A 27,764-nucleotide genomic window follows, 5' to 3' on the forward strand; every position below is an offset into this window, starting at 1 on the left:
GTGCAAGCTCAGTATCTACCTTTTCTCCTCTTCTCTGAATGTTGACCCTTCTGAAGAGGCAGGTCTCTGGGACCAGTTGTGCTGATCTGGTGGGGGGGGGGGCTGCTGTGACCCTCTGCCTGCCCCCCAGCTCTGCCCCTCCAGTCTCTGCCCCTCCACAGCTTCTCCCTGCTCTGCCTGAAGCCACACCCCTCATCCGTTCCTCCCCAGATCTCTCCCCTCCTCCTTCTGGCCTCAGTTTAAGGGTTTCCTCAGGGCGGTCTTCTCCAATAGCCCATCCCAAATGGAAACCAGTCCCCCTCACCAAAAAAAAAAAAAAAAAAGAAAAAAGAAAAAAGAAACCAGTTTCCCATGTATATATGTTCTTCGAATGCTTTATTTTCTTCCTTCACGGGAATTTGAAAACTTTTTTCAAATGGAATCTTGTATCTGTTTATGAAATTATTTGTTTAAACAAGTCTATCTCCTTTGTTAGAGTAAGCCACACAAGGGTGGGAACTTGGTCATGGTCACTTCTTGTCCTCAGTGCCCAGCAGGTGCATTATATATTCAACGAGTGATGCCAGAATCCCCAGGAAAGGATGGGCAAACTGAGCTAGTTGGTCTGTAAATGTGGTCCCAGGACCAGTGGCAGCAGCAACCCCTGGGAACTTGTTAGAAATGCAAATTCTCTGACCCTGGGTGTGGGACCCAGCAACACGGGTTTGACCTAACTGGGGGGGGGGGGGGGGGGGGGTTCCTGGTGCATACTTAAGTTTGAGAACCACTGGAGCAAGCAAGTCCCCTGCTTTTCCATCAGTGTGCACTGTGGCAAGGGGCAGCTTGGGCCGCCTGTAAGGAGAACCGCGGGTGAGCAAGGCCCCGTGTTCAAACGTAGCAGAGGAGCAGCCCTTCTTTAAGGAGATAAGCCCGGAGAGGGGATCCACGCCGGCCCCCGCGCGCTGTTTGGCCGGCTGGCCACTGGAGGGCAGTGCGACCACGTTCATGGCGCCCCTGCGAAGGCGGCCGGCGGGAGCGGGAGCAGCCCTCGGAGGCCGGCCGGAGACCAGCTGGGGTGGCTTCAGCCCGGGGCGAGGAAATGCTGGGACAGCCGGTCCAGGCAGCGGCCTCGGCCCTTCGTCTCCAGGCTCCTGGTCCCCCGCGTTCCTAGGGGCCCAAGGGCGCAGCCACGCGCAGCCCTGGCCCTTGCCTCCCCGACGACGGACCTCCCTGCCTCGCCGTCCAAGGCCGGCCTGGAGGCGAGTCTGGCTCGCCTTGGGCCTGGAAGGTTCTGCGGGACTGCAGGACACGCAGGGGAGGAGATACCGTCAGGCCGCCTGGGGCATAGCGCCAGAGAGGGCGGCGGGACCTTGACAGCCTCCCCAAGGCAAAGGGCAGCCTCCCGCGTGACCCCTCCGAAGTGCAAAACAAGTCGGCCATCTTGGCGGCCGCTTAACCCCCTCATGGCCGGGGGTGGGGGGGGGGGGTGGCGGACTCAGGGCCGGAGCCCCGGTCGCCGCGGGAAGGAAAATTCTAAGAACTTCAGGAAAACCTGACGCCCTGGCATCTTCCCCAGGGATGTTTGGAAATCCCATCCCACTAGCCATTCCAAAAGCCAGAGCTTTTGTAAGTGAATTGGATTCTTTGCAGGGCACGCTCTTTTCTTCTTGCCCCGTGTTGAAAGAGCATGAAGTCAGAGGCAGTAAAGTGGCTCCTACTGGTCAGCAGGTGTTGGTCTGGCAACCCAGAGTCAGGATCTGAGAGGAGTGTGTATCCAAGTGCGGTATCCTGTTGCTCACAGCATGAAGTGCCACTCCTTCCCAGATCACACGGGTGTCCAAGCCAAGGGTCAAGGACTGGCAGCCTGGGGCTGAATCTGAGTGGCAGTTTCCTTTCAGCCCCTCTCCACCCTGGGGACTTCCAATGCCATTCTGAATGCCACTTGAGGAGCCACAGCCCCTACAGGCCACACTCCAGTTGTCTTATATCGGACCTGGTTCACACGTTGATATTGTCTGTCATTTGGTACTTCTCAGCATTTAGAATATTCCTTGTAATATTGTCAGCCCTGCAAGGTCAAGCTTAAATATCAGCTCCACCAAGAAGCCTTCCTCAGTTTTCCTCCCTCTGTTGCCAGCAGAATGTGGCCCTCCCCTCCTCTGCCCACCTATGGTACCATTCATTAGCCTTTGCCACCAGGACTCCCCTGTTTTTCCTCCCCCTGCATCTTCCCCCACTGAATTGTGGGCACCAGGACAGGAGGGACCATGTGGTAGTTGGTAGTGGTCTTTGTGTCCCCTGTGGCACCTCACACAACAACAGGAAAGGGTTGTTGCAAGAGAATCCCTGAAATTATTGAATGGGTTTTGATGTTGGAAACAAAGTTCCCAAGCGTTTTGAACCTTGGGCGAAGGAAGGTGGAATGGTGTTTTCTTAAGCCCTGTAATGGAATCCTTTTGTGTTTTTAATTGCTTTAAGTTATTTTTAGTGGAAATGTCAGGGTGCCATAGGAACAAACACCATGGGTCTAAGCTTGATCAAGAAGACTAACTACTGAGCCCTGTGATGTTGCTTCCTCTGTGTGGCCTTGGGGTGGGGAGCCTGGGACAAGGTTGCCAGGCTGCAGGTCAGGCCCCAGAGGCCAGCCAAGAAAGGTCTACGCTGGACTTGAGGTCATGATTTCAGGCTGAGATCTCCAGAGGAGGTAGAAAAGAAAGTCTTAGAGGAAGCTGAAGCCAAAAGAAGACTCCTTTTTCCTTCCAGAAGAATAAGCCTAAGTTACTTCATGAAGGACTCCAGAAAACCCCTTTCATGCCCCACCCACAGATGATTTGCTGAACGCTCATTAAGGGGAAAACAAAGAGGTGGTTTTGTTTATTTATTTAAGGGGAAAAATGAATGAGCTGTGACAAAACAATCTGAAACCAGGCCCCTCCGAGACCTGGGCTTTCACTTCCTTGATGGGAAGTAAAACAGAGAATCGAATCCCCCTCCAAATAAAAGTGAAGTTAATAATCAGACAGCTAGAGCCCTGGCCACATCCTGTGTCAGCTCCCTCCCTCCCTTGGCTCACTGTTTATAGCTGCAAAGCCTCCCTCCCAAAGCCCAGCTTCGGTTTAACTCTTTCCTTCCCATCCCAGAGAAGCCCAACCCTTGGGTGCAGGCCTGGCCTTGGCCAGACTGGCTCTCCCCGGGCCTGTCCCCCACCCCCCTCCGTGGGCCTGTCCCCCACAGGGCAATCAGCCTGCCTCGAGGCCTCTGGCTGATGAGTTTAATAGGCCCTGCTTTCCAACTGAGTGATGTTTTCTGTGTGTCCCACACAAAAACCAAAGTGGCCACAGGAGGGCTGCACCCAGTCAGTATCCCTTTCCGTCTCCACCCATCCAGGGAAACACTAGGTAACATTTCTACTCCAGACTCAGGGCCTCTGCCCCATGCAGCCTGCATAGCCTGGTGGTCTCCGGGGAGCTGCATTCTGATGGAAAACAGCACAGCTCTTTGGGGTTTCTGATTTCCGTGGAGAAGGGTACTCTGTGCATGTCCTTGAGCCACTTTCTATGAAGATTTTAGGCCTCCTTCCACTACCTTCCCACCTTGTAGCACAGGTATTTCTTCCAGGAAACGAGGGGTTGTTGGTAGTGTGTCCCACTGGGCTGAGGAGGAACCCTTGCTAATATTTACTGAGGGCTTCTTCTGTCCAGCCATCACTGTAAGCCCCAGCTCTGCCCTATAGAGCCATCTGTTATCCTCATTTTACAGAGAAGACTGAGGCCCAGAGGGCTGAGTACCTTGTGCTTTTGTACAGGGGGGGAAATAGCAGAGCTGGGCTTCAGGCTCAGGCCTTGTGGCTCCAAAGGCTGTGCTCTTAGCCTCTACACTCAAGGTCTCACGACAGAGAGTGCTCTCTTCTCTGGAGCCAGGGGACTTTCAGAGAGCTTAGAATAACCCCATGGATGCATTTCAAAGTTCCCAGAGCCCAAGGACTTTTTGAGAGTGTTAAAATTTTGTGTAGGGCACCCTCCCTCCCTCCGTTCTGTTTCTTCCTAGGGTAGAAGGTGCAAAGAGCACGCAGCCGCGTTGGGTGGACGGTGGTGTTAAGGAGAGACTGGGACACGGAGCAGGTTGGGATGGGGCAAATACTTTCATCGCTTGGCAGGAGGTTGTAGAGCCAGAATCTCAAGGCTTGGGGTGGCTGCTTTCTCAGTGACAGGACTACCTTCTGCTGTGTCCCCTGTCCCTTCCAGTCCTGTAGCCCTCACCTAAAGTCACAAACACCCACTCCTGGCTGGTACCTGTCTCTAGAAAGCCACTTATCAGTTGCCTGGGGACAAGTGGCAAAGACTTTCGAATTGGCTCTGTGGGCCACCTGCCTCTCCTGGGATCCCTTCCTCTGGACACCATGGCTACTTAGATTCATTCTTGGAAGGGTGTCGGTGGTCCAGTCACCTTGACCAACCACTTGGCACATCCCTCTGACCTGGGAGGGTGTGTTCTGCTGCCCTTTGGGGTCTGGAGGCCTCCATGCTGCTTGCCTATAACAAGCTGGGAAGGTTCCAGAAGCTCCCTGTAGCGGGGAGCTGGTGAGCGCAGGATCTGCTGTCCATCTGTACCCTGAGCTACCTGCCTCTGTGATTGGGAAGGAGATGATCGGCTGTATACCTGCCTGCTTAGGATGCGTTTTGCCATTCAAAGGCACGGCCTGGAGTGGGGGGTGCCCTATTCCTCATTTTCCAACTCATTCTTCAACCAGAAAGCGGTGAGGGCTCCATCCCAAGTGGCCTGTTCTTCCCAGAGCAGGGGTGGCCCCTCGGGGGACGGAGAGGACAGCAGGGGCTTCTGTGACACCCAGTAGGATTCTTGGCCCAAAGAGGGCTCAGAGTAGGAGTGCTTTGACTTTTATTTAATTCAGATGTTGAAGTGAAGCCTCTGCAGTTGCAACAGAACCCCTAAGGTGGTCGTGAGAGGCTAGAGGCTGGCATTTGTCGAAGACCCCTCAAATCAGACCCATCGTTTATCACTTAGGCACTTCACGCTCATGAATCTCATTTCGCCTCACACTCTAGCAAGCGGGGCATGCGTGACTCTCCCCATTTTCCATTCGAGGTTGGAGAGGTTGCCCACTCTTCGATAATAGCTCTCTACTGGCAAAAAAAAAAATTCATTGTGCTTTAAAACACATTGAAACCAACTGAAAGGTAATTTTCACTGAGTTTAAAAGCAGTGCAAAATGAACACCAGCCTCTTCGAATGTTTCTTCCCAGCCTGGGAGGCCCTGAGGGACGGGGCACCACTCTTGATTCTCACGTGTGTGTGTTGGGGGGGGATGGGTGGAGGGTTTGGGGTGCTTTTCTGCCCCATGGATGCTGCTCTCCCTGCCTGTTCTGTAGTCCTCCCCACTCCTGGCAGGTCTCCCACAGGCTCATCTCATGTCCAAGAGCACATGTCCTCAGGAAGTAGATATCATGTTACAAGACCCAATAAGACAAGAATCCCCGAGTTAAGGTTTTTTTCAGCTTTTATGAACTGAAGACCTTTTATTATGGAAAATTTCAAACATATATGGGAAGAGACAGAGTAGTGTGATGAATCCCCGTGTACCCACCACCCACATCACCAACTCTTGGCCAAGCTTGTCCATTTATACCACCGTCCGCCTCTCCACCTCCCATATAATATTGAAGTAAATGCTATATATCAGAGCATAGCATTTTACCTGCCAGTATTTCAGTATGTATCTCTAAATAAAAGGGCCTCATTAAATTTAGCCATATTGTCTTTATCTCACCTAGAAATTAGCAATAGTCCTTAAATGTTAACAAGATTCCATTTCGTGTTCACATTTCCAGCACATTTCTGAACTCTTTGCCTTTCCACTTAAAGAAAGAAAACTGGCCCTGAAATAAGAATGTCTCAGCATTTGGTCATGTCCTCGCAGTCTGGCTCCTGAAAGGGCAGATTTCTGAATTTGGGCAGAAATGCCTGGTCACGAAGTCTCGGAGGCCAGTGATCCCTTAGTAACCTTGCTCCCCCTACAGCCCTGGGCCTGGCCGGTGCTGTGCACCTAGTGGGAGCTAGTGCTGGGTTTCATGTAAGGGTGAACCCATGCAAGGGTGGGGATGCAAGGAGTTGAGCTAACACAGCAGGACTGGAGTGCAGCCCCCACGCTCCGAGTGGCTGTCCTTGGCTCTCCATGCAGTGCTCCACCCGCCAGCTGCCTGGGCTTCCTCTGGGACCCTCTTCTCTCTCTTGCTTGGGATACTTGACTGTGTTCCAGTGACTCCGTGGAACCCCACTTGGTGGGGCCTCCAGCCTTCTCCTTAGTCTTGCCAATTCACTGCTTAACATACAGCAACAGTTGACTGGGGGGGGGGGGGTTGCTGGGAGGGAGGGGGGCTGCTCACATGTGCCAAGCGCCTCGCTCATCTGTCCTCACAGCAGCAGCCCCGGGAGATCAGGATTGCTGTCATTGCCATTTCATAGTGGAGGAGACTAAAGGAGGCAGGTAAGTGCCTTGCTCGCCTAGGAAGTGGCAGTGAGGGGTTTGAAAGGGGTCGGCCCGCACACTGGGCACTCTTTGCCGCAACATCGGTTCCCAAATGTTAAGACTCATCTGGCAAACTGCTAGGCAGCTTGGCCTAGGACCAGGCACTTACCCTTTTGAGGACAAATCTCAACAAGTTAGGATCTGCAATCACCATGCGCTTTCCCCTGCAATGTTCACGTCTTCCAGAACAGATATAGCATGACTTATTATTATACACACCCTTATTAGGAGATTAGCTCAGTTGAATGGAATAAATTTTAGGTCATTCAGCCTCTAATTTCCTGGTTTGTCTTTTTTCATGGTTAAATAATAGTTTGAGTCACAGATTATACGACTGTGGCAGGTTTGAAGGTTAGGAGGGATGAGAAGAAACCGGCTTGAGTATCTAAGGCTACAACCTAGACATCCCTTCTCTCCATTGTGTCACATCCCTCAGTTTTTGAGAGAAGAAAAATATGACTTTTGGAACATACAGAACCAGGGTCAAGCACTTAAGAATTCTTGGGGAGAAGGGCTGGTGCAAGAACCGTTTTCTTTGTCCTTGTCAGTCAGAGTTCAGCCTGTGTGGCTTCCCCTCGGCTGAACTTTGGAGGAGCGGTTTCAGGGGGCCTGGGGAGGCTCAGACCCCCGTCCATCAGGAGCCTGCCACCGCCACTGCAGACGGCCGCTAAACCAAACTCACTTACTTCCTCTGCTGCTTGATTTTGCCTTGGTTTGTTTTTAGCCTATCTCCCTACTCCTGCTGCCCTAGAGAAATGGAAGAGTGGGCAGAGGGGGAGTGATAACCTAAGGGAAACGAACGACCTAAGCAGACACAGACGAGAGACACTGGCTGACTCCAGAAGAGAGAGAGGCAACACAAGGCTGAAAGGCCAAGCCAACAAAGGGAGAGGAACCAGAATCTTCTGCCGGTGCTCATGGAGTTTATGAATACAAGGCATTAAAGGTGAGCTTCAAGGAGCTGTTTGCCAACCCAGCAATGGGAAAACTGTAGCTATCTTTAGGTCCCCTTGGGAATGCCTGGAAACTAAATCATCCAAGTTGTTTCCAAAAGTTGCATTTGCTGGGACTCCTCTGGCTTTGCAGGGCCCCTCTGTTCCAGGTTAGCCCTGGTCCACAGAGAGGTGGCTGGGGTAAGCCCCTCCCTGGAGGATGAAAAGCTGACAGCACAGCTGTATCACAACCCGGTGCTTCTCCCACCACAGGGCTCCTGCTGCTCAGATCCTCCAGTGGGCCCTCCAGGGGGCACCATGATGGAAGCCACCAGAGTCTGGGGCGGACTGGAATGCTTTTCCGCCTTGCCCCAGGGAGATGAGCTCTACCCCTGAAAAAGAGCAACAGTGGAGGTGCACCGGGGGAATTGTAGGAAAAACACTGGGGAGGAAAGCTTGCTTTCCTAGGATTGTCCTTTGCTCTTGCTGGAAGGCTCTGAAATCAACAAGACTCAAGCACTAAGACTCAGAACATTAGGAGTGTGGCTGGTTGAGGGTCAAAGCAGTTTTAAACTCACTGCTGCCTCTGTCTCTCTCCTGGGTCTCTATTTTTTATTTTTTTCTGGTGTTGTTTGCTCTCCCATTCTTCTCTCTTTTCAGCATATTTATAACCGCCCCCCCCTTCTTCTTCATTCTCAATTCCCTTCCCCACCCCAACTTTGCCTTCTTAGCATAATTTTTCTTTCTTTTTTGGCTTCCCTTGTTTTACATCTGGATTCTCGGACGGTTTATTTTGTCTGTTTCCTGAATTCCCCTCCTCTCCTGTTTCTTAAGAGTCCTTCCCCTCCTTTTCCTTCAGCGTCAGTTCTTTCCCCTAAAGCTTTCCTTGAGCCACACAGGCTTTTATTCTTGCTCATCTGTTTAAGCAGTGCTGGCAAGAAGGAGGCCACAGCCGGCAGGCAGAGCCATGGCGGCAGAAGAGGACCTGAGCATCTGAAGATTCTCACCGCAGCCCTGGTGTCCCTGGAAGAGGAGCTCCCTTCTGGAGAGGGAGGGCTGGGGACAGGGCTGCTCTCCCCCTGTGAGGGTTGACATCGGCTGCCAGGCCCCGGGCTGAGGGTTGGGGCAGATGGTGTTTCCTCCACGGTGTGTGTGGGCCTGGGCCCCACTGCTCAGGGAGGCAGTGGAATCCGTCCCTCTCTGAGCAGACAGGTGGGGCATTCACCAGATTCCACCCTAAAGGCCAGAGCTCAGGGGAGGTGCGCGCACTGGGAATGTATTACTCGCAAAGGGATGTGCTGTGGGTGGGGGACTTGCCGCAGAGGGGGCTGCCTCTTGGAGGAGGCCGGGTGTCTTTAGATGTTCGCTCTCTGGCGGAAGACCGAGGCGGTTTTCCAGTAGAAGGCCCTTCCTTCCCGACACCCCCACTCCTGCCAGTGCGCGTTTTTGAAGGGGCACGGGGAATGCAAGTGGTGCCTGATCATTTCAGGTGTCTGAAAGGCTGTTGGCCGCTGAGGAGCAACACAAACCCCACCTGTGGGGGGCCTCAGGGTCAGCCCCATACTGATAGAAGCAGGTGGTGCTTCTCGATGGGCGCGGGCGCGGTGGCAGAGAAACCCAAGAAGTTGCAGCCGCGCCCCTCCTTGTCTGGAGTGATGGGGGAGGGAGGAGAGGCGCATCCTGGCTCTGCTCCCCAGCTGTCTGAGGCAGATCGACTGGAGTCCATCTGGCTGTCCCCCTCACCCCCCACCCCCGACCCAGGCTTGCCTCCCACCCTGGGACGTCAATGCCATTGGGTCCTGGCTGAGACCTTAGCTGCCTAGATGAGGGGCAGCTAAGTCAATGCACACCTGGGGCTGAGCTGCGTCCTGGGGTGCCGGGGCCCAAGAGCACCAGGTGGACGTCCGCGGGGCTGCACTGTCTTTTCCTAGGCCCCGTGTGATGGCGGCCACGTGCTGTTCTGGAAGTGCCATCAAGGGCTCCCCCACCTTCTCCACACCTTGCTCTCTTGCCAGGTCCCATCCATTCCTCGTCACCATCCGTGTACCATGTTACTGCTACTTTGGAAAGGTATTATTGATTATATAGAAGCTTGAGAGAAATCTTTGCCTATTTTATATTTTGCTTGTATTTTCTAAGCCTTCAGCCCTAGAGTCCAAGTCTTGGGGCCGAGCATCCTTAAAAACTCTAGAACCATGAGCCCCAGGGGCCCACAAATCCTTAGGCCTGGGCCCTGTGGAGCTGCTCTGTCTCTGGTTGAAGGCAGGGCCTCCTTCCTGGCAGAGAGGCCTATGCTAGCCAGGAGGAATGAACGGTTAGGGGACTTAGGAGAAGGATGGTGAACTTTCTTTTAAGTTCTCCTCTCAATTCTGGCAGGAGGGCTGGGGACAAAGACCAGCCTCTTTGATGTAGGGGTTTGGGGTGTTGAAGGGGGGGATTAGGATCCTAGCAGCCTCTTGCCCTTCCCACCTGAGCGCAAAGAGTAGGCTCCTACACTCTGCGGTCTCGGGGCCGCCTCGTTCCTGCCACCTCCCTCTGCCCACATAGCACGTTGTATAAATATTTACACCCCCAGGCTGGCAGGAATCTTTCTCTAGCCACTTCCCTGGTCTCTGGGAGAGCTCTTTCTCTCACTGAACAGCTGCAACAGATCTGGTTGCCTTTGGTCAGACAAGGGCAGGCCCTGGTTTGGGGGCCCGTGGTCCCCACAGGGTGGAGGGTGCATTTGGCAGGAGAAACTCATCTTGGGAGAAGTCACAGGGCTGTGGCAAAGGTCCATCCTCTCTCCCGCTGCCTATGGGCGACCCTCCAAGAGTTGTCTGATCCCTGTTCTGGCTGGGAAGGTTGAGTCCTGCTTCTCAAAGGAACAGCTCCCCAGGGCGGGGTTGGTCCCACTCCGGGCTGGAGGGATAATTCCAAAGCCAACTGGCCGGTGCTGGGACAAAAGAGAAACTTAGTTTCCTCGTGAGCACTTTACAGTTTGTGTCTATAACCTTTATTCTCCCCGAAGCAGCCACCTTCCCCTCCCATCAGTGCCTGTTCAGTCTTTTGAACTGGGGGCGGGGGAGCGGGGAGGATGAGGATATGTCTGCCATCTTCCCTGGTGAGCCAGGAAGCAGGAGTTTGCCAAAGAACGAGGCTGGCATTTGTTGGGTTCCCATGGGCCGAGCACTGTGTGAGGTACTTCCCCATATTCTCATGTAATTGTTTGAGTCATAAGCCTAGCAGCTTGTTCAGCTCGTGTGTCTCCTCTTCCTGCCCTTAGACAGCGGGCCGCACAACAGCAAGTTCCCAGACACGGGGCCCTATGTTTCTCTGGGCCTTTCGGTTCAGTGGGTACCTCTGAGAGCCAGCCGGCGGATACACATCTCACCTCCGCTTCCTGTGCCTCAGTTTCTCCCACATCCGTGGGAGGTGATTAACCTGTGTTCCATAAAGCATTCCAAATTCAGACGAGAACAGGTGTTTAGAGAGCAACATGATGGTTCCACATAACCCCTTTTTCTCGGTATGGGTGTGAGCGCGTGACAGGTATCAGGCACCGAGAAAAATGTGTGTTCAGTGCTTGGGGGGAGGCTGAGAAGGAAGACAGGATTCAAAAGACCTGGATTTCATATACAAGAACCGCCCCCCCAACCCCAATTGCAAATAGCAGAGCCACAGAGGATGGGGTAAGGGATTGGGTAGGGGGTTCTGATGGGGCCAGGGACAAAGGTGCCCCACACTTGTGCCAGAAAGCAAGCAAGCAAGCAGGTTCCATCTCTCACTCTCACTCTCTTGGAATGCTCAGACCCCTTCTGGAAATGGGAGAAGAGTAGATGTGAAAGGTACGTGGGTGAGACTGCTTGGTATTCAGTGGGTAGAGAGCTACCCTCAGGTGAGGCGGGAGGGGGCAGGGTGGGCCTGCTGGGAGTGCACAGGGAGAAAGGTGGAAAACCACAGCTCAGAAGCCGTGCAGCCGTGAGATGTTCCTGCTGCCTGCCTGTCTCCCCACCCCCAAAAGGTGAAACAAAACCCAAATAAAAGCCTGACCCGGCAGATATTAATACTCCAGAGCCAGGGCTGGTGTGCAAGCAGCCACCCCCCTCTTCCCCCTTGTGTTTCTATAAGCGGCTGAAATAAATTTAGCGAAACAACCCCACCCATCCGAGGGCCTAAGATTTCAGAGCAGTGTGACTCTTTACCCTGAAAGCCCCTGTTTTTCAGAGCCAAGAGCTTTTTGTTTAGATTCCCTTTGGGAATAGAATGCTCTCAGTCTGAAATAATTATTTTGTTGCAGTCATCTTTTCCTGATAGATCAATGCTTTGACACAGAATGGCTTGCTAGAAAGCTGCAGTTTCAAGTGGCCAGCTCCACGGAGCTAATGCCTGGTTGGATCCACTGGGGTATTTATCGTCCAGTTATTCTTCACAATGTCTGAATGTTCAGCCAAGTCCTTCTGCTGTCTGTCATAAGGGCAGTGGTTATGGCTGGATAAGTTACTAAAGTAGAGAATTGTTAACTGTGTGTTAGGTACCATTGCAGGCACTGAAGGTTGAGTTGAGAGCAGAGAGACTGCTCTCATGGCGTATACATCCTAGTGGGAAGGGAGATGTCAAAAATTTAAATGACCAGGGGCACCTGGGTGGCTCAGTCGGTTGAGCGTCTGACTTTGGCTCAGGTCATGCATGACCTCACGGTCTGTGAGTCTGAGCCCCGCGTCGGGCTCTGTGCTGACAGCCTGGAGCTTGGAGCCTGCTTTGGATTCTGTGTCACCCTCTCTCTCTGCCCCTCCCCCACTCATGCTCTGTCTCTCTCTCTCTCTCTCTCTGTCAAAAATAAATAAACAACAACAAAAAAGTTAAACGACTGTAAAATAACCTGAAACCAATGTTGTACTTAATAGTCAAAGACTGAATGCTTTCCCCTAAGATTGGGATCAGGTGAGGGTGTCCACTCATGAATGCCTGTTCAGTATCATACTGGAAGTCCTAGACAGGGCAATAAGGCAGGAAAAAGAAATGTAAGGCATGAGATTGGAAAGGAAGAAATTAAGCTGTTCCTATTTGCAGATAATTGTCTATGTTAAAAACACATACACACAAAACAAAACTTAAGGAATCTACCAAAAAAACCTTCTTACAACTAAGGTGACTTAGAACACAGGATACAAGGCCAATGCACAAAAGACTGTATTTCTATACACTAGCCATGAAAAATTAGGAACTGAAATTAAGAAAAAATATAATAGTTCCCCAAAGGAGGGAAATACTAGGTATAAATCTAACAAAACGTGTAGGATCTATAGGCTAAACACTACAAAGGGGTGTCTGGGTGGCTTGGTTGGTTAAGTATCCAACTTTTGATCTCAGCTCAGGTCTTGATCTCGGGGTCATGGGCTCCACGCTGGGCAAGGAGCGTACTTAAAAATACATATAAATAAAAACTATAAAACACTGATTCAAGAAACGAAAAGCTTACATAAATAGACATACCATGTACATGGATTAGAAGACTCAACATAGTAAAGATGTCACTTCTTCTTGAACTGATCTATAGGTTTAATGCAACTCTAATAAAATTCCTAGTACAATTTTTTTGGAAGATACAGACAAGATGATTCTGAAATTTATATGAAAAGGCAAACTAATGAGAATACTTTTGAAAAATAAGAATAAAGTTGGAGGAATTACACCACCTGATTTTAAGACTTCCCATGAAGCCACGATAACCGAGACAAGTGTAGCACTGGCAAAAGAATGGACACACAGACCAGTGAAACAGAATAAAGAGACCCATACAACTATGACCAACTGATTTTTGAATAGGCGCAAACAATTCAATGGACAAATGATAGTCTCTTTAATAAACAGTGCTGGGGGGGGGGGTGGGCCTGAGTTGCTCAGTTGGTAAGCATCTGGCTCTTGACCTCAGCTCAGGTCATGATCTCGGCTCAGGTCATGATCTCACAGTTCGTGGGTTCCAGCCCTGCATGGGGCTCTGCGCTAATAGTGCAGAGCCTGCTTGGGATTCTGTCTCTCTCCCTTTCTCTGCTCCTCCCCATCTCGTTCTCCCTCTCTCTTTCTCTCTCTCTCTCTCTCTCTCTCTCTCTCTCCCCTCTCTCTCTCTCTCAAAATAAATAAACTTAAAAAAAACCCAACAACAGTGTTAGGATTGAACACCCAAAGGCAAAAAAACAAACCTCAACCTAAATTTCCCATCGTATATAAAAACTAACTCAAGATGGATCACAGATCTAAGCGTAAAGCATAAAACTATTAAATTTTAAAAGAAAAAATCTTAATGCAGGGTCAGGTAAAGAGTGTGAGATGCAACATTAAAAGCATGATCCACAAAATAAAAACTGAAAAAAAGTCATCAAAACTGAAACCTTCTGCTCTGTGAAAAATATTTTGCTCAGAGAATGAAAAGCTAAGGTGCAGACTGAAGAAAATATTTGCACATCACATATCCAACAAAGCAACTGTATCTAGAATATATAAAGAACCCTCCGGGTGCCTGGGTGGCATCCTTCTCTGTGATGACAGCATGGAGCCTACTTAGGATTCTTGCTCTCTCCCTCTCTCCCAATAAACAAACAAACAAACAAACAAACATTTTAAAAATAAATAAAATAGCTTAAAAAAAAAAGAGGGGCACCTGGGTGGCTCAGTCGGTTAAGAGTCTGACTTCGGCTCAGGTCATGATCTGGCAGTTTGTGAGGTGGAGCCCTGCATCGGGCTCTGTGCAGATTTTGCTTCAGATTCTGTGTCTCCTTCTTTATGTGCCCCTCCCCCGCTCGCGCTCTGACTCTCTCTCAAAAATAAATAAACATTAAAAAAAAAAAAGAACTCTCAATACTCAAGAGTGGGAAAACAAATAACCCAGTTTAAAAAATGGGCAAGACCTGGACAGATATTTCACCAAAGAGGACATACACATATAGCAAATAAGTACATGAAAAGATGTTGAACATCATTAGCCATGAATGAAATGCAAATTAAAACCATAATGAGATACTACCACACACTATTGGAATGACTAAAATAAAAAATACGGACAATTGTAAGGCTTGGTGTCGGGGTGTGGAACAACTGTTGCTTACACGTAACTTACATATTGCTGTTGGAGATGCATAATGGTATATCCACTCTGGGAAACAGTTTGGCAGGTTTCTTTTTAAATGTTATTTATTTATTTTGAGAGAGAGCATGCGAGCAGGGGAGGGGCAGAGAGAGAAAAAGAGAAAGAGAAAGAGAGAGAGAGAGAGAGAGAGAGAGAGAGAGAGAGAGAGAATCCCAAGCAGGCTCCATGCTGTCAGTGCAGAGCCAGACTCAAGGATTGAACTCACTGTGAGATCATGACCTGAGTGGAAATCAAGTGTCGGAAGCTCAATGACTGAGCCACCCAGGCACCCCAGTTTGGCAGTTTTTAACATAAACTTCCACATACACTTACCATTTGACCCCGCAATCCCACTCCTACTTATTTACCCTAGAGAAATAGGCACCGTGTTCACAGAAAAATCCGTACACAAATGCTACTGCAGCTCTATTCATCAGGGCCCCCAACTAGAAATAATCCAATGTCTTTCAACAGGTGAATAAACAATGGTGCACCCATACAGTGAAATAGTATTCTTCAACAAAAAGGAATGAACTAGCGATACATGCAACAACATGGATAAATCTCAAAGGCATTACGTTGTGTGAAATCATACATCCTATATGATTCTATTTATATGGCATTCTGGAAAAGATGAAATTACAGTATAGGGACCAGATCGGTGGTTGCAGAGTGAAGGGAGGGGAAACACATGACTACAAGGGGGTAGCATGAGGGAAGTTTTTGGGGGTGATGGAGCTGTTCTGTTTCCTGGTCATGGTGGTGATTAATCTATTCACGTTAAAAGTCTGCATGCTGGGGGCGCCTGGGTGGCGCAGTCGGTTAAGCATCCGACTTCAGCCAGGTCACGATCTCGCGGTCCGTGAGTTCGAGCCCCGCGTCAGGCTCTGGGCTGATGGCTCAGAGCCTGGAGCCTGTTTCCGATTCTGTGTCTCCCTCTCTCTCTGCCCCTCCCCCGTTCATGCTCTGTCTCTCTCTGTCCCAAAAATAAATAAACGTTGAAAAAAAAAAAAATTAAAAAAAAAAAAAAAAGTCTGCATGCTAAGGGCGCCTGGGTGGCTCTGACTCTTGATTTCGGCTCAGATCACGATCCCAGGGTCCTGGGTGGAGCCCTGCATCAGGCTCTGCGCTGAGCGGGGAGCTTACTTAGGATTCACTCTCACTCCCTCTGCTCCTCTCCCTGGCTCCTGTGCTGTCCCTCTCCATCTCTAAAATTAAAAAAAAAAAAAAAAAAAAAAAAAATCTGTACACCAAAGATAGGTCAATTTTTCTGCATGTGAAATTAAAAAGAAAAAAAAAAGTGACAGGAATGAACATATACTTATAAACGGAAATAACTACTCTGAACGAAATGAATATTCCATGAGGACTTCAGAGAGGAGAGAGATACCTTGTCTTGGAGGGAGTGATGCTTGAGCTGGATTCTAAAGGATGATTTAGAATTTATTTGGGCCAAAGGAAGGTCAGTTCAGACAGGAGAAATAACAAGTGTCAAGGCCCTAGGGCAGAAGGAAGTATCCTTCATTGTCATCTGAAACTGACCAGAGCAAAGGGGGTGCCCTGGGGGGTGGGAGAAGTGGTGGGAGGGAGGGAGAGGTATGAAAGTCCAGACTGGAGCAGTAAGAGAGTCAGACTGTGCTGGACTAGGGGTATGGTTTTTATTCCAAGAAGGATGGGTAGCCAAGGTTTTTAGGCAAGTGTAACACAAGATCAGGTCTAGGTTTGGGGGGTGTTGTTGTTGTTGTTGTTGTTTAAAGATTTTATTTTTAAGTAATCTCTACACCCAATGTGGGCTGGAACTCACAACCCTGAGATCAAAAGCGGTATGCTCCACTGACTAAGACAGCCAGGCACCCTAGATCTAGGTTTTGGAAAAGATCACTTGGAGGGGCACCTGGGTGGCTCAATAGGTTAAGCGTCTGACTCTTGATTTCAGCTCAGGTCGTGATCTCATGGTTCAGAGGATTGAGCCCTGCGTCAGGCTCTGCATTGACAGCGAAGAGCTCTGTCTCTCAAAATAAATAAATAAGCGTGAAAAAAAAAAAAAAAAAAAAAAACAAGAAAAGAAAAGAAAAAGATCACTTGGGCTGCCCTAAGGAGAAGGGTTTCAGGGGGAGTGGGGATAGAGCCTAAGTATGCAGGGATCTTGGGAGTTGGAAACAACCTCTAAAACTGGGTTTTTCAGTTTGGGTACCATTGACATTTTGAGTCAGATAAATTTTGTTGTAGGGGCTACTGTGTGGATGTTTAGCAGCATATCAGGCCTCTATCTTCTAGATGCCAGTAGCACTGACCACCCTACCTCCCAATAGTGACAACCCAAAATGTATCTAGACATTGCCAAATGTTCATGGGGTGGGGGTGGGGGGCAAAATCATCCCTGGTTGAGAACTACTGATCTAACATAATCAAATCCAGTGCTTCTGGGTTCATAATAGATTCACAATAGAATTATCTGGACAGCTTAGAAGATACAAATGCTGGGCCTCACACCAGACCAACTGAAGTGGAATCTTTGGAGGAGGCTGGACTGGGATGGGGTGGCGCAGGGCATCTGTATAGCTTTAAAATCTCCCCAGGTAATTCTGCTCAGCGTGATATTCGAGTACCACCTGCCTAGTCTAATGCTCTCCATCTACAGAGCAGAATATGGAAGCCTGGAGTAGAGAATGACCTACTGAACTAGCGGCAGAGTAGCTCTAGAATCCAAGATTCCTGACTCCTCGACCAGTGCTCATTCCATTAGACTATGTCACCTCTTAACAGCTGCACAGAACTTGCCCTTGGCAAGCCGTGGAAGCCCAGCCTTCCTGAATTACCAGCTCTGGCCTTCTGAACCTGGTAAGGGTGCCATCTCCCCTGATGGCAGAGCCCAAGGCCTCCCCCCTTCCTGTCACTCCTGGAGCCTCGTCCATCCTTCTTCTATTCCCACTGCCGGGTTTAGGGTGACCAAAGTATCCTAATGGTTACAACAGCAGGTGCTGTAGTAGCTGGGGAAAAAAAATGAATTGCGTACCTACTCAGGACCTACTCCCGAGACCCAGGTAATAGAGCTGCCCTTGCCCTCCAGGAGTTGACAGGTCCAGTGGGAGTAAACAGATAATTCCCATAAAATGCAGTAGAATGCCGGAGTGCCGCAGGCTGCAGTGGGCCTGCTGCGAGAGAGGTATTTTGCCTGCTCTGGGAGCTGCGTGAAACCCCAGCAGAAGGAACCTCTTGAGCAAAGCCCCAGGGAGGGCTGTGCAGCAAACCACCAGCAACTGCTAGAGTTTGGAGTGACTGGAGGGCAAGTGGCTGTCGGAGCTAAGCACTGGCTGGAAGAGTTTAACCTTCCCGACCACCCCAGAGAATAAGTGACCTGCTTGAAGTTGTGCAACTGGTGACCAGCTGGCAGAGTTGGGCTTCCCCTCAACGTCTAGGTGGCTCAAAACTCCTGGGCTATCCTGTGTCTCTAGGCAGGCCCAGGCAAGGAAGGAGAAGGCGCAGAAGGGGTCAAAGTTGTTAGCCGACCATTTCAGGATGTTCATACTGAAGCATCCTTTTGCAAAGTGAATACTCCCCAAAATGTGTTTTGTGGTGTAATAAGGCCTCAAGAATGGTTTCGTTTACATACAATGGCTAGGCATATAAAAGGGTTCTGCTAGGGTTGAAACTAAGCACTTTAGCGGCCAATTTTAGGCCGTATTATCATCCATATTTTAGGGATGAGAAAACAGAGGCTTTGGTCACTGTCTTGAAAAGTCACACGGCTAGAAAATGGCAGGGCCAAGATTTGGATCCAGAATGGCCCAACTTCAACGTTTTGGACCACTGATTCTCAGACCTCAATATGTGAGTCACTAGCAGGAAATTACTAGAAATGCAGATTCCTGACCCCACCCCAGAGCATCTGAATCCCCACCCAGACCATCTGATTCACTGGGCCTGGGTCCAAGCTCAGGAATCTGCATTCCACAAGCACTACAGGTGAATCTAAACCACGTAACTCTCAGGCCGCACTTGGCCATACCTCCACCTCTCTCTAATCCAGAGACCTTACAGCTGTTCCAGGGTCTCAGGTGGCAGAGGTCCTGGGCGGGCGGGGCCCAATCCGAAGAATTTGGGGATTTGTGCAAACGACCTGAAGCCGTGGGACTCTGCGATGGCAGATCGCGTGCTGCAACCAGGACAGGATGGGATCCTGGGGAGGGGTGCCTTGGAGGTCGCTGTTGACGTGGCCAAGCCCGCTAGGGGCCTGGCACCCCACACGCTCACCTGCCGCGAGGTGCGCCCACGGTCCAGAATGACCCATGAATACATCCGTCGCGGTTCCCTAATTTCGAGGGACTTTCACCTTCCTCCTTGAACAAAACCTAACACCCCCATCCAAAAATACCTGCCCAGCCCCTCCTCGCGAGGGGACCGGCTCCAAGTGCGCCAGGAGGGCCCTGATAGTCGGGCCTGGGACGGAGGATCCGGCGGATCGCCTCCCGGTCGGAAGCTGCAGTGCAGGTGGAGGGACTGCCTCTCGCGGCCCCGCGCGGGTAAGGAACCGGAGCGCGGACTGCATTGCTTAGGGGGCGGGGAGCTCGGCGGATGGCTTTCGTCGGCCTCCCGTCCGGGTCGGAGCTCTCCGCCGTCCCCGCCGCCATCGGGCACCTGCAGAGCCGGTCCAGTCGGGGCGGGCCGGCTCCGGCCCCTGGACTCTCAGCCCTCCTCGGCCCTGCTGGACGCCACTCTGCGGCCCGCCGGGTCAGCGAAGGGTTAAGGAGGCTCGCTCCCTCCCCTCGTCTCCCTCACCCTTGGAAAGTCCCCGAAATGACGTTTCAACCCAACAATTAAAAAAGAGTTTAATTATAGAGGCAGGCTCTGGGAGCTGGAACAAACTCGGTGGGTCGGCGGGGCCGGTAAACAACTCCGGAGCGAGCGGGCCAGGCTGGCCGCCGCCCCGCGTTGCCCGCGCCCCGGGAGCGGGGGAGGGGAGAGGCGGCCGGGAGTTGGAAAAGCGGAGGAAATTCGAGGAATCGGAGTTCTCTTGGGGGGGGGGGGGTTGGGAAAAAAGACTTTTTAGCTAGCCTGCGGCTCCGGGGCCGCGTGATGGTGCTTCTAGCCAGTCCTGCAGCCGCGGGCGGGGGGGGGGGGGGGGGGGGGACAGCGGGCCAGGCCTGGGGCCGGGCAGGCGGCCCCACCCGCTCCGGGTCCCCCTTCTCCCTCGCTTTTCCACCCCTCCTCCATCCCCCCAGCAGAGCTTCGCGAACCCTCCAGAATTAAAGACCAATGGGTCTTTTGGGGTGGGGGGGGAAGGCAGATAAAAGGACGAAATAGCTTCACATCAGGACGCAGACTAACCTTGTGGTTTTAACGCGCAGCCTGCTCTGTCCTGAAATCTGGAACTCATTACCTCATCATCAAGAAACTGCACGACCCCCTCCCTTTCTTGGAGCTGGGTAAAGGAGCGAGCAAACACCCCTTTAAGAAAGAAACCTACACTTGAGTGATTTAAATTAAGGTGGATGGAAGTTATTTCCCTTTCTGGCGCTTGCCAGATTTCAAGAAAAGCTGAACTATGGGAGCAGGGGGAGGGAAGCAACAGGCGGCTGGACAGCAGCAGAAGGAAAGGCAAGGGGCAGCAGCCGGGTTAAAAATGGGGGCCATCAATTTAAGTCAGAGGGGCCAAATAAAAGCAGACCCGGCTGGGATCACGTAGGTTGGTGGTTGCAGCAAAAGTTCTGTGTTTCGCAAAGATGAAAAATAACCGGTTCCTAAAACAGTTGTGATTTGGAAGGTTTCCCTGGGTCTGCTCGGAGGTTGACGAATACACCAGAAATGCAATAAAAAATGCGTGAGTGTGTGTGTGTGGGTGGGTGGTGGTGGTGAGAGCGCGACTCGAGCGCTCTGCTCCGCCCGCCCTGTCCTTTCCAAAGAAACGTGCTCATAATGGGGTGACCTAATTACATCGCAATGGAACCCGCTCTTAGCCACTCAGCGCACGGGGTTTCATAACAGACCCGGCCGCCTTGAGTGCTGGGAAGAAACGTGCGAGGGCTGAGGAGGCGGCCGGGCACGCGGGGAAATAGGAAAGAAACACAGCCCCGCGATTTCCGCCTGGGTCTTCGCTCCAGCACCCGGGGGCCGTGGGCGACACGTTAACAACTTTTTATTTGGGTGGAAGGAGAGGCCTCTGAAGCTAACAGTAAATATATTACAGTCTTAAAAGGAGTAATAATCTATGGGGGGGGGGGTTGGAAGATCCCATGCCCCCTTCCCCCCATCCCGCCCAAACAGCGCAGCGTGACAAGCCATATGTTCCGTTCCCGTGGGGGCGGGGGAGAAGCAACAAGAAGTTAAAAGTGTCGCCTCCCCCATTTCTTTACCTTCATTCTTGCCAAAGTAACTTTTTTCATTGTTCAAGCGTCTAGGGGTGTGTGCGTGTGTCCCATAGTTCAGAGCGCTCGTGGAAAGTTGTGCGTTATTGGTGTTTGGGGGGGGGGGCGAGGAGGGCGGATTGGAAAGGACATTCATGAGGATTCATGTTTTCTTTTTGAAGAAGTTTAAGGGTTGAATGCGTGAAACAAATCCCACTCCCAAGCCTGTTAAACAAGCAAGCAATCCTTCCGGGCGGTGGTCTTTTTCGCTACTGCCCCTCCCGCCGTTCGGTTGCGAAGCACAGGAGAGTGTAGACGCGTGCGGCGCGCGAAACCGTGCTGCGCTCTCCCGGCCGGGCCCGGTCCCCCCCCCCCCCAGGGAAAAACTCTCCCTAGTTTCCCCCACCACTCTACCTCCCCCACGACCTGCTGAAAAAAAAAACAAAAACTAAACAAAAACTAAACTAAACTAAAAACCTTAGACCCGAATGCTTTCTGCGTCCCAAATTCCCGATGTTCTGGTCCTGCTTGGTTTGCGGAAGGCAGCCGAGTGCGGAAGAAAACTCGGGAAAAGAGTTAAGTTGTGGGGGGCACTTGGAGAAATTTCAGGGGAGATCTGCTCAAGATGGAAACCGCAGCCCGGGCGCTAAGGACGGGTTCTGCTCCCGCCTGCAAAAAGAGAAAGTCGAGCCCGCCTTCCTGCCCGACAAAAAAACAACAACACAACAACAAGAACCCCGAAGAGGGTGGAATGAATGATGTCACAGAGCCGCGCTCGCAGGCTGACAAAGGGGGGGGGGCGCCCCTCGCCCCTCCCCCTCGCGCCGCGCGGCCCCACAGAGGGGCGCCCCAAGCGCCGGGTAGCCAAGCGAGAGACTCGAAACTTTTCCTCTTTAAGAAAAAAAAGTTGTGCGCTGCTTGCAGTTGGTTTTTTTTTTTTTCTTAGCCTTCTTTCCTCGTTTCCCCTCCCCCTTCTTCCTTTTGAAAGTTTCTTTTTTTTTTTTCTTCCCGAGTTTGACCGCATGGCTGATTCAACTTCAGTGTCAATCACCTTTTTTTTCCTCCTCTTCCTCATTTAAATAAGTTTAAAGCTCCTCCTCCCCCGGTCCACCAAATCTGAACTTTATAAATTGGGCTTCGCGCGCCGCAGTCGGGGAGAGTCAGAAAGGCGAGGGGCGCCGGGAGCAGGCGTGTGGGACTCCAGACCGGAGAGCCGGAGGCTGCGCCTTCCCCGCACCGGGACCTTCGCGGCACACCAGATCCTCGTCCCTGCCCCGTGCGAGCGCCCAGGATGACCACCACCCTCGTGTCTGCCACCATCTTCGACTTGAGTGAAGTTTTATGCAAGGTAGAGTGGGGCGGAGGGTTCGCTTTTCAAAGTTTTCTTTTTCCTTTTGCCTAAAGAAAGAACCCTCAAAAGTTCAGGTCTTGGAAAGTAGGAAGGAGAGGAAGAGAGGCAAGATGGTTCTTTTTTCCGCCTTACTTTCCCCCCAGTTTAAAGGAATTTGGCTCTCTCCTTCCCACCCTTTGAGTTTCAACAGGTCCTGGCGGCTACTGCATGGGAATTTGGAGATCAGAGTTTTGGGGGGCGAAGTTTGCGTGGCGAGGCCGCCCGAGGGATGCGGGTCGTTTGCTGGGACCTTTTTTTTTTTTTTTTGGTGATTCCGTCGCCGGTAATGTGCTGCTTGAGCCCGGTTTCGCTGGTCTGCTCGGTTTGCCTGTGCGCGCTCTGGGTCTCGCTGTCGCCGGGAGGGGTTCGAGTCTCCAGCCACACCGCCAGCCAGTGGGGTCAGCAGGGGCTCCCCTTGGGGAAGTGAGTCTCCGGACGACATCTCTACTGGGATGTCTGATGTGGAAGGGCTGGGAACCTACGAGAAAAAGGCCAAGAGTTGTGATTCAAAAGGATGTTGCAGAACGGGTTTGCAGTAGGACTTCAGTTCGCCCCAGCTCGTCCAGGCTTCCTTCTGGGATCGCCTACAGTACTGCAAACTTTGGGGTGATAATGGTACTAGGCTTGACCCGTTTACCTGTTTTCCGAGGGGGTTGAGGGGGGCCTGGAGAACAAAATGCCGGCCTGAGCTCAAGGGGCTCTGCGAGGAAGGATTTAATGGGGCCTCCTTAAGTGGCGTAGCTTGCCAGCCTGTGTGAAAAAAAGCAGGTTTTAAACACAATTTTCCATGAATGCGGTTTAAGTGTACACAGCAAAAGCCTTTGGATGTTAGATTATGTTCATCCCCTCTCCCCACTTTGAAAGCGGGGAGCTGCTAGGCTACTTTTAATTGCTAAAGTGTTTTGCCTTCTTTTAAACACGTTGGGTCATGTCGCTCTCTTTTCCCAGCTTGCTTCTCCAGTCAGCCCAGCTGCCAGGGCCCCAGGGCTGCAGGGTTGGGGTGCAGGGACTCCGAGGAGCTGAAGAACAACATCAAAAAAAGTTTGAATTTCAGCTTCCTTCCCTCTCTGGGCTTTCCCAAACTCCAGTTGCCCTGGCAGCTAACCTGAGCTCTGTTGCACTCCTTCCTTCTCTTCCCAGCTTTCTCACTCTTTGATCTATTTCTCTTTCCCTCGCTCCCTACCCCCGCCCCCCCCCCCCCGGACTTTTTAAATGAACCTTATTGTTGGGAACCGGGCTCTCAACTTGGTTCCTGTAATCCGCTCTGTGGGGTGGTTGCTGTTACAGATTCCCGAGCCCCTGCAGCTGATCCTAAGGGACCAACTTTAGAATTTGCACAATGACACCCACATGGGCTGGGAGCCAACTCCCTGGTCCCCAGCTTGTGCCCTTTCCGAATCTTGGGTACAGATTGGGCAGGTGACCAGGGTATACCATTGGAACAGAAACCTGTCTGTGGTGGCTCTGCTTCCCTCCCCCCAAATCTACTATTGACTGGGAGGCGGGTGGGGGGATTTGGTGCTTTCCTTTTCCTTCCCACCTGCAGCTTTGCGTTAAAGATTAAACACTGGCGCTCTTATCCAAGCCTGCCCTTGCAGCCAGAACACTAACTGCAAAGGCATCTTCCCAGTGGAGGGGGTGGGGAGATCATTGTAGAAGGCACCTCTTTCCAGGGCATGGGGCAATGAACTTTATTTTAGAATCCCATCCTTCTCCTGCCCCCCACCCCCCACCCCAGATGGAGGATTTCTCCTGACCCTTCCTCTTCCCCTCCTCTTAGCAAGTAAAGCAAAGGCAGTCTGGAAACCTGTTGCCAAAGGAAGGGAACCTTTCTGAAGGAGGAAGTTGAGTCTTGGGAAGCCAGGCGTTTGTTTGTGTGGAGTGTCAATCAAGGAGGGACTGATTAAAAGGAGGGTACTCAGAGTCTCCTGAGGTTTACCTGTTCTTGTTTGGGGGAAAGGGAATCTAGAGAAGTCGGAGTTACGGGAGATCTTTTTAGCTGAGGAATCTACTGGGGAGGTAAAAAAGTTAGATTTTATGGATAAAAGTGGTAGCTTTGGAGACAGGATATGGGGGTGCATTCCAGGGGTCTGCATGGAGTAGGGTGCATGTATAACAATTTTTTATAGGTTAGGACTTTGTAGTTTCTTATGCATGGGGCCAAAGTAAAGCTAGGTGGCTGGTTTGTGGGAGGGGGCTTGCCAGGGCTGAGTTAGAGGTAGTTCCTTAGAGACACAAGGGGCATTTCCGATTGTGGAGGGGGCTGCACTTAGGGGTACTTTTCTTGGCCCTGGTACATGGCCTTTGTCACCAACCATCCTCTCTCTTCCCTCTCTTCCCTCCAGGGTAACAAGATGCTCAACTACAGTACTCCCAGTGCAGGGGGCTGCCTGCTGGACAGGAAGGCGGTGGGCACCCCTGCCGGTGGGGGCTTCCCCCGGAGGCACTCGGTCACCCTGCCCAGCTCCAAGTTCCACCAGAACCAGCTCCTCAGCAGCCTCAAGGGCGAGCCGGCCCCAGCTCTGAGCTCTCGGGACAGCCGCTTCCGAGACCGCTCTTTCTCAGAAGGGGGCGAGCGGCTGCTGCCCACCCAGAAGCAGCCAGGGAGCGGCCAGGTCAACTCCAGCCGCTACAAGACGGAGCTGTGCCGCCCCTTTGAGGAGAACGGCGCCTGTAAGTACGGGGACAAGTGCCAGTTCGCGCATGGCATCCACGAGCTCCGAAGCCTGACCCGTCACCCCAAGTACAAGACGGAGCTGTGCCGCACCTTCCACACCATCGGCTTTTGCCCGTATGGGCCCCGCTGCCACTTCATCCACAACGCTGAGGAGCGCCGCGCCCTGGCCGGGGCCCGGGACCTCTCCGCTGACCGTCCCCGCCTCCAGCATAGCTTTAGCTTTGCTGGGTTTCCCAGTGCCGCTGCCACCGCCGCTGCCACAGGGCTGCTGGACAGCCCCACGTCCATCACCCCACCCCCCATCCTGAGCGCCGATGACCTCCTGGGCTCACCCACCCTGCCAGATGGCACCAATAATCCCTTCGCCTTCTCCAGCCAGGAGCTGGCGAACCTCTTTGCCCCTAGCATGGGGCTGCCCGGGGGTGGCTCCCCGACCACCTTCCTCTTCCGGCCCATGTCCGAGTCCCCTCACATGTTTGACTCTCCCCCCAGCCCTCAGGATTCTCTCTCGGACCAGGAGGGCTATCTGAGCAGCTCCAGCAGCAGCCACAGTGGCTCAGATTCCCCCACCTTGGACAACTCAAGACGCCTGCCCATTTTCAGCAGACTTTCCATCTCAGATGACTAAACCCCGGGTAGGGAGGGACCCCCTGCCTACTCCACCTTCCATCCTTAACCCTCCCCTCCCTCTCTCCCTGATTCCTGACAACCCCTACATTAACAAGGTTAAGCTCAACCCCTTTCCCCCAGAACCTTGGAATGCCCCTTCCCTCTCCCCTCTCTTGACCACCCCCCCCCCCCCAACATAAGGACAAGTCAATTTGTCAGTAGCTTCCTCTGGCTTGAAACCCCCTCTCCTCGATTTTATAGCCCACTTACCATGCATAACAGACAAGTCCCATATTTGTCAGTAGATGCCTTTTTCCCCTCGGCTTACGCCTTAAGTGCCAAATCACAAAAGAAAAAGCAGTAACAGTTTACAGAAGCAATTTAGTGCCTTGTAATCTAACTTTGTCACTGTGACTACATTACCTCTTCAGCGCCAGAGGGCACCCGTGGGCCTCCCTGAGCCTCTGCCCATGGGGGAGGGGGAGGGGACCCAGAACCAGCAGCTCCCTCCGCTGGCGACCCAACTGCACCTTCCCTTATTTCAGCCTCCCACACCCTCCCCCTCCCCTCTCCCCATGACCCCCCCACACCCCTCTTGGGAGAGTTGTTGCCAGACTTGGGTTTTTGGGGAAACCTATCTTGACATTCAAAACCTTTTTCTTCCCGACCTGAACCTCTGTTGACTAATCTTGCCTGGGTTCGCGTAGGTCTACAGGAAGGAAGACAAAAAGTGGATGAAGATCGCGACATAAGTGGGACTTTGTGATTTAATTTTTTCTTTCTTTTTTTTTTTTTTTTTTTTTTTAAGTGGGGAGGATGGGGAAGCTAGATGGACTATGAGAGACTTGATTTTGGTGCTAAAGTTCCCCAGTTCATATGTGACATCTTTAAAAAAAAAAATAACAAAAAAATGAGAGAAAAGCTAAAAAAACATGTAAGGGGTGAGCAGTTAATGGTATTCATTCCACATACAATAGCTGTGTTAAAACGATTTCCTGTAGAAGTAGCTTCAATGGTTTTTGCTCTAGAATACCGTAGGTCTATCCTTAGAGCACTCACGCCATGCTTTTTTCCCTGGGTTTTAAACTTCATATAACTTTCAGAAATTGGAGAGCAAAAATTTTGCTTGTCACTGCACATCAATATAAAAAAGCTTATTTAACTTATCAAAACGTATTTATTGCCAAAACTATGCTTTTTTTTTGTTAATTTTGTTCATATTTATCGGGATGACAAATCCATAGAATATATTCTTTTATGTTAAATTATGATCTTCATATTAATCTTAAAATTTTGTGACGTGTCTTTTTCCTTTTTTTTCCACAGTTTTAATATATTATTCTTCAACGACATTTTTTGTAACTTTACACTTTTTTTGGTTATTTTATTTTAAAAAAATGAAAAATTAATTTAAAAAAATGCAAAAAACTGTTGGATTATTTATTTTAGAAATTTCCCCCCTTTGTGTTGGACTGCAAATTGAGTTTCTTCTTCTTTAGGCCTTTTCAGCTAGGACTGAGAATGTATGTAAAAGTTCTGTGACAGTACAGAAGGAAAACAACTTTTATGTATGGCTTCTAAAAGGGAAAAAACAAAAAAACAAAAGAAACCCTTTGACTTCCACGTGCCCATCTCAAGACATTCCGATTGCAGATTTGAGGTTCTGGATTCCAGGTTTGGAGTTTTCCAATGTTAATGCAAACAGAACTGGCACACACACATTAAGATGAATGTAATTATTATTCCTCTTGCTGGTCACTACCGTCGCTTTCTATTTCTCTTTCTTTGTGTGAATTTATTTAAAAGAAAAAAAAACTTTTTGTAACGACTATTTGCAGTTTAAAAATCAATAAACCCCGTTTTTTTCAAGAAACATGGATGGTGAAGCTGGTTTTACTTGGTTTGTGGTTTTCCTTTGCCTTTGTATAGGTTTGTCCTTTGTATAGGCTACAGGTGCTGGGGAAGAGGAGGAGTGCTTGTTGCTTTTTTCTCAGCCATAACAGCTATGGCTGTAGTTCCCTCCATTGATGCTGGGAGTCTCTGAGCTTAGAGGGGATGGGATGGGAGTTTATTGCAAAGGGAGCCCATACTTCTCTATTATCTTCCCAGCGTGTTGGTTATTGACCAGGGACCAGCCTTGGGTACCTGTGCAGCTTCGGAGGCCTTCAGCAAAAGCTGAAGCAC

The 27,764-nt window shown here is 51.0% G+C and overlaps 1 protein-coding gene, 2 long non-coding RNA genes and 1 pseudogene across 3 annotated transcripts; 2 read left to right on the top strand and 2 right to left on the bottom strand.

Moving 5' to 3' along the window:
- Positions 1-300: 300 nt before the first annotated feature.
- Positions 301-3,684, bottom strand: LOC147579869 (uncharacterized; annotated as a pseudogene).
- A 2,723-nt stretch (positions 3,685-6,407) lies between these two features.
- Positions 6,408-14,286, top strand: LOC147579870 (uncharacterized). Its single transcript, XR_015252237.1, has 3 exons — positions 6,408-6,481; positions 7,248-7,469; positions 8,385-14,286. It is a non-coding gene; the product is annotated as an uncharacterized LOC147579870 (long non-coding RNA).
- A 5,087-nt stretch (positions 14,287-19,373) lies between these two features.
- Positions 19,374-23,486, bottom strand: LOC147579871 (uncharacterized). Its single transcript, XR_015252238.1, has 2 exons — positions 22,932-23,486; positions 19,374-22,772 (listed from the first exon to the last, which is right to left on the bottom strand). It is a non-coding gene; the product is annotated as an uncharacterized LOC147579871 (long non-coding RNA).
- Positions 22,046-27,453, top strand: ZFP36L1 (ZFP36 like 1 zinc finger CCCH-type). Its single transcript, XM_086709439.1, has 2 exons — positions 22,046-22,252; positions 24,640-27,453. Exons 1-2 carry the CDS (start codon positions 22,196-22,198, stop codon positions 25,597-25,599), a joined length of 1,017 nt encoding a protein of 338 aa, XP_086565565.1. The 5' UTR covers positions 22,046-22,195; the 3' UTR covers positions 25,600-27,453.
- The last annotated feature ends 311 nt before the right edge of the window (positions 27,454-27,764 follow it).

This window comes from Puma concolor, chromosome B3 (assembly GCF_028749965.1).
Source record: "Puma concolor isolate L17-30 chromosome B3, mPumCon1.1.hap2, whole genome shotgun sequence".
NCBI lineage: Eukaryota > Metazoa > Chordata > Mammalia > Carnivora > Felidae > Puma > Puma concolor.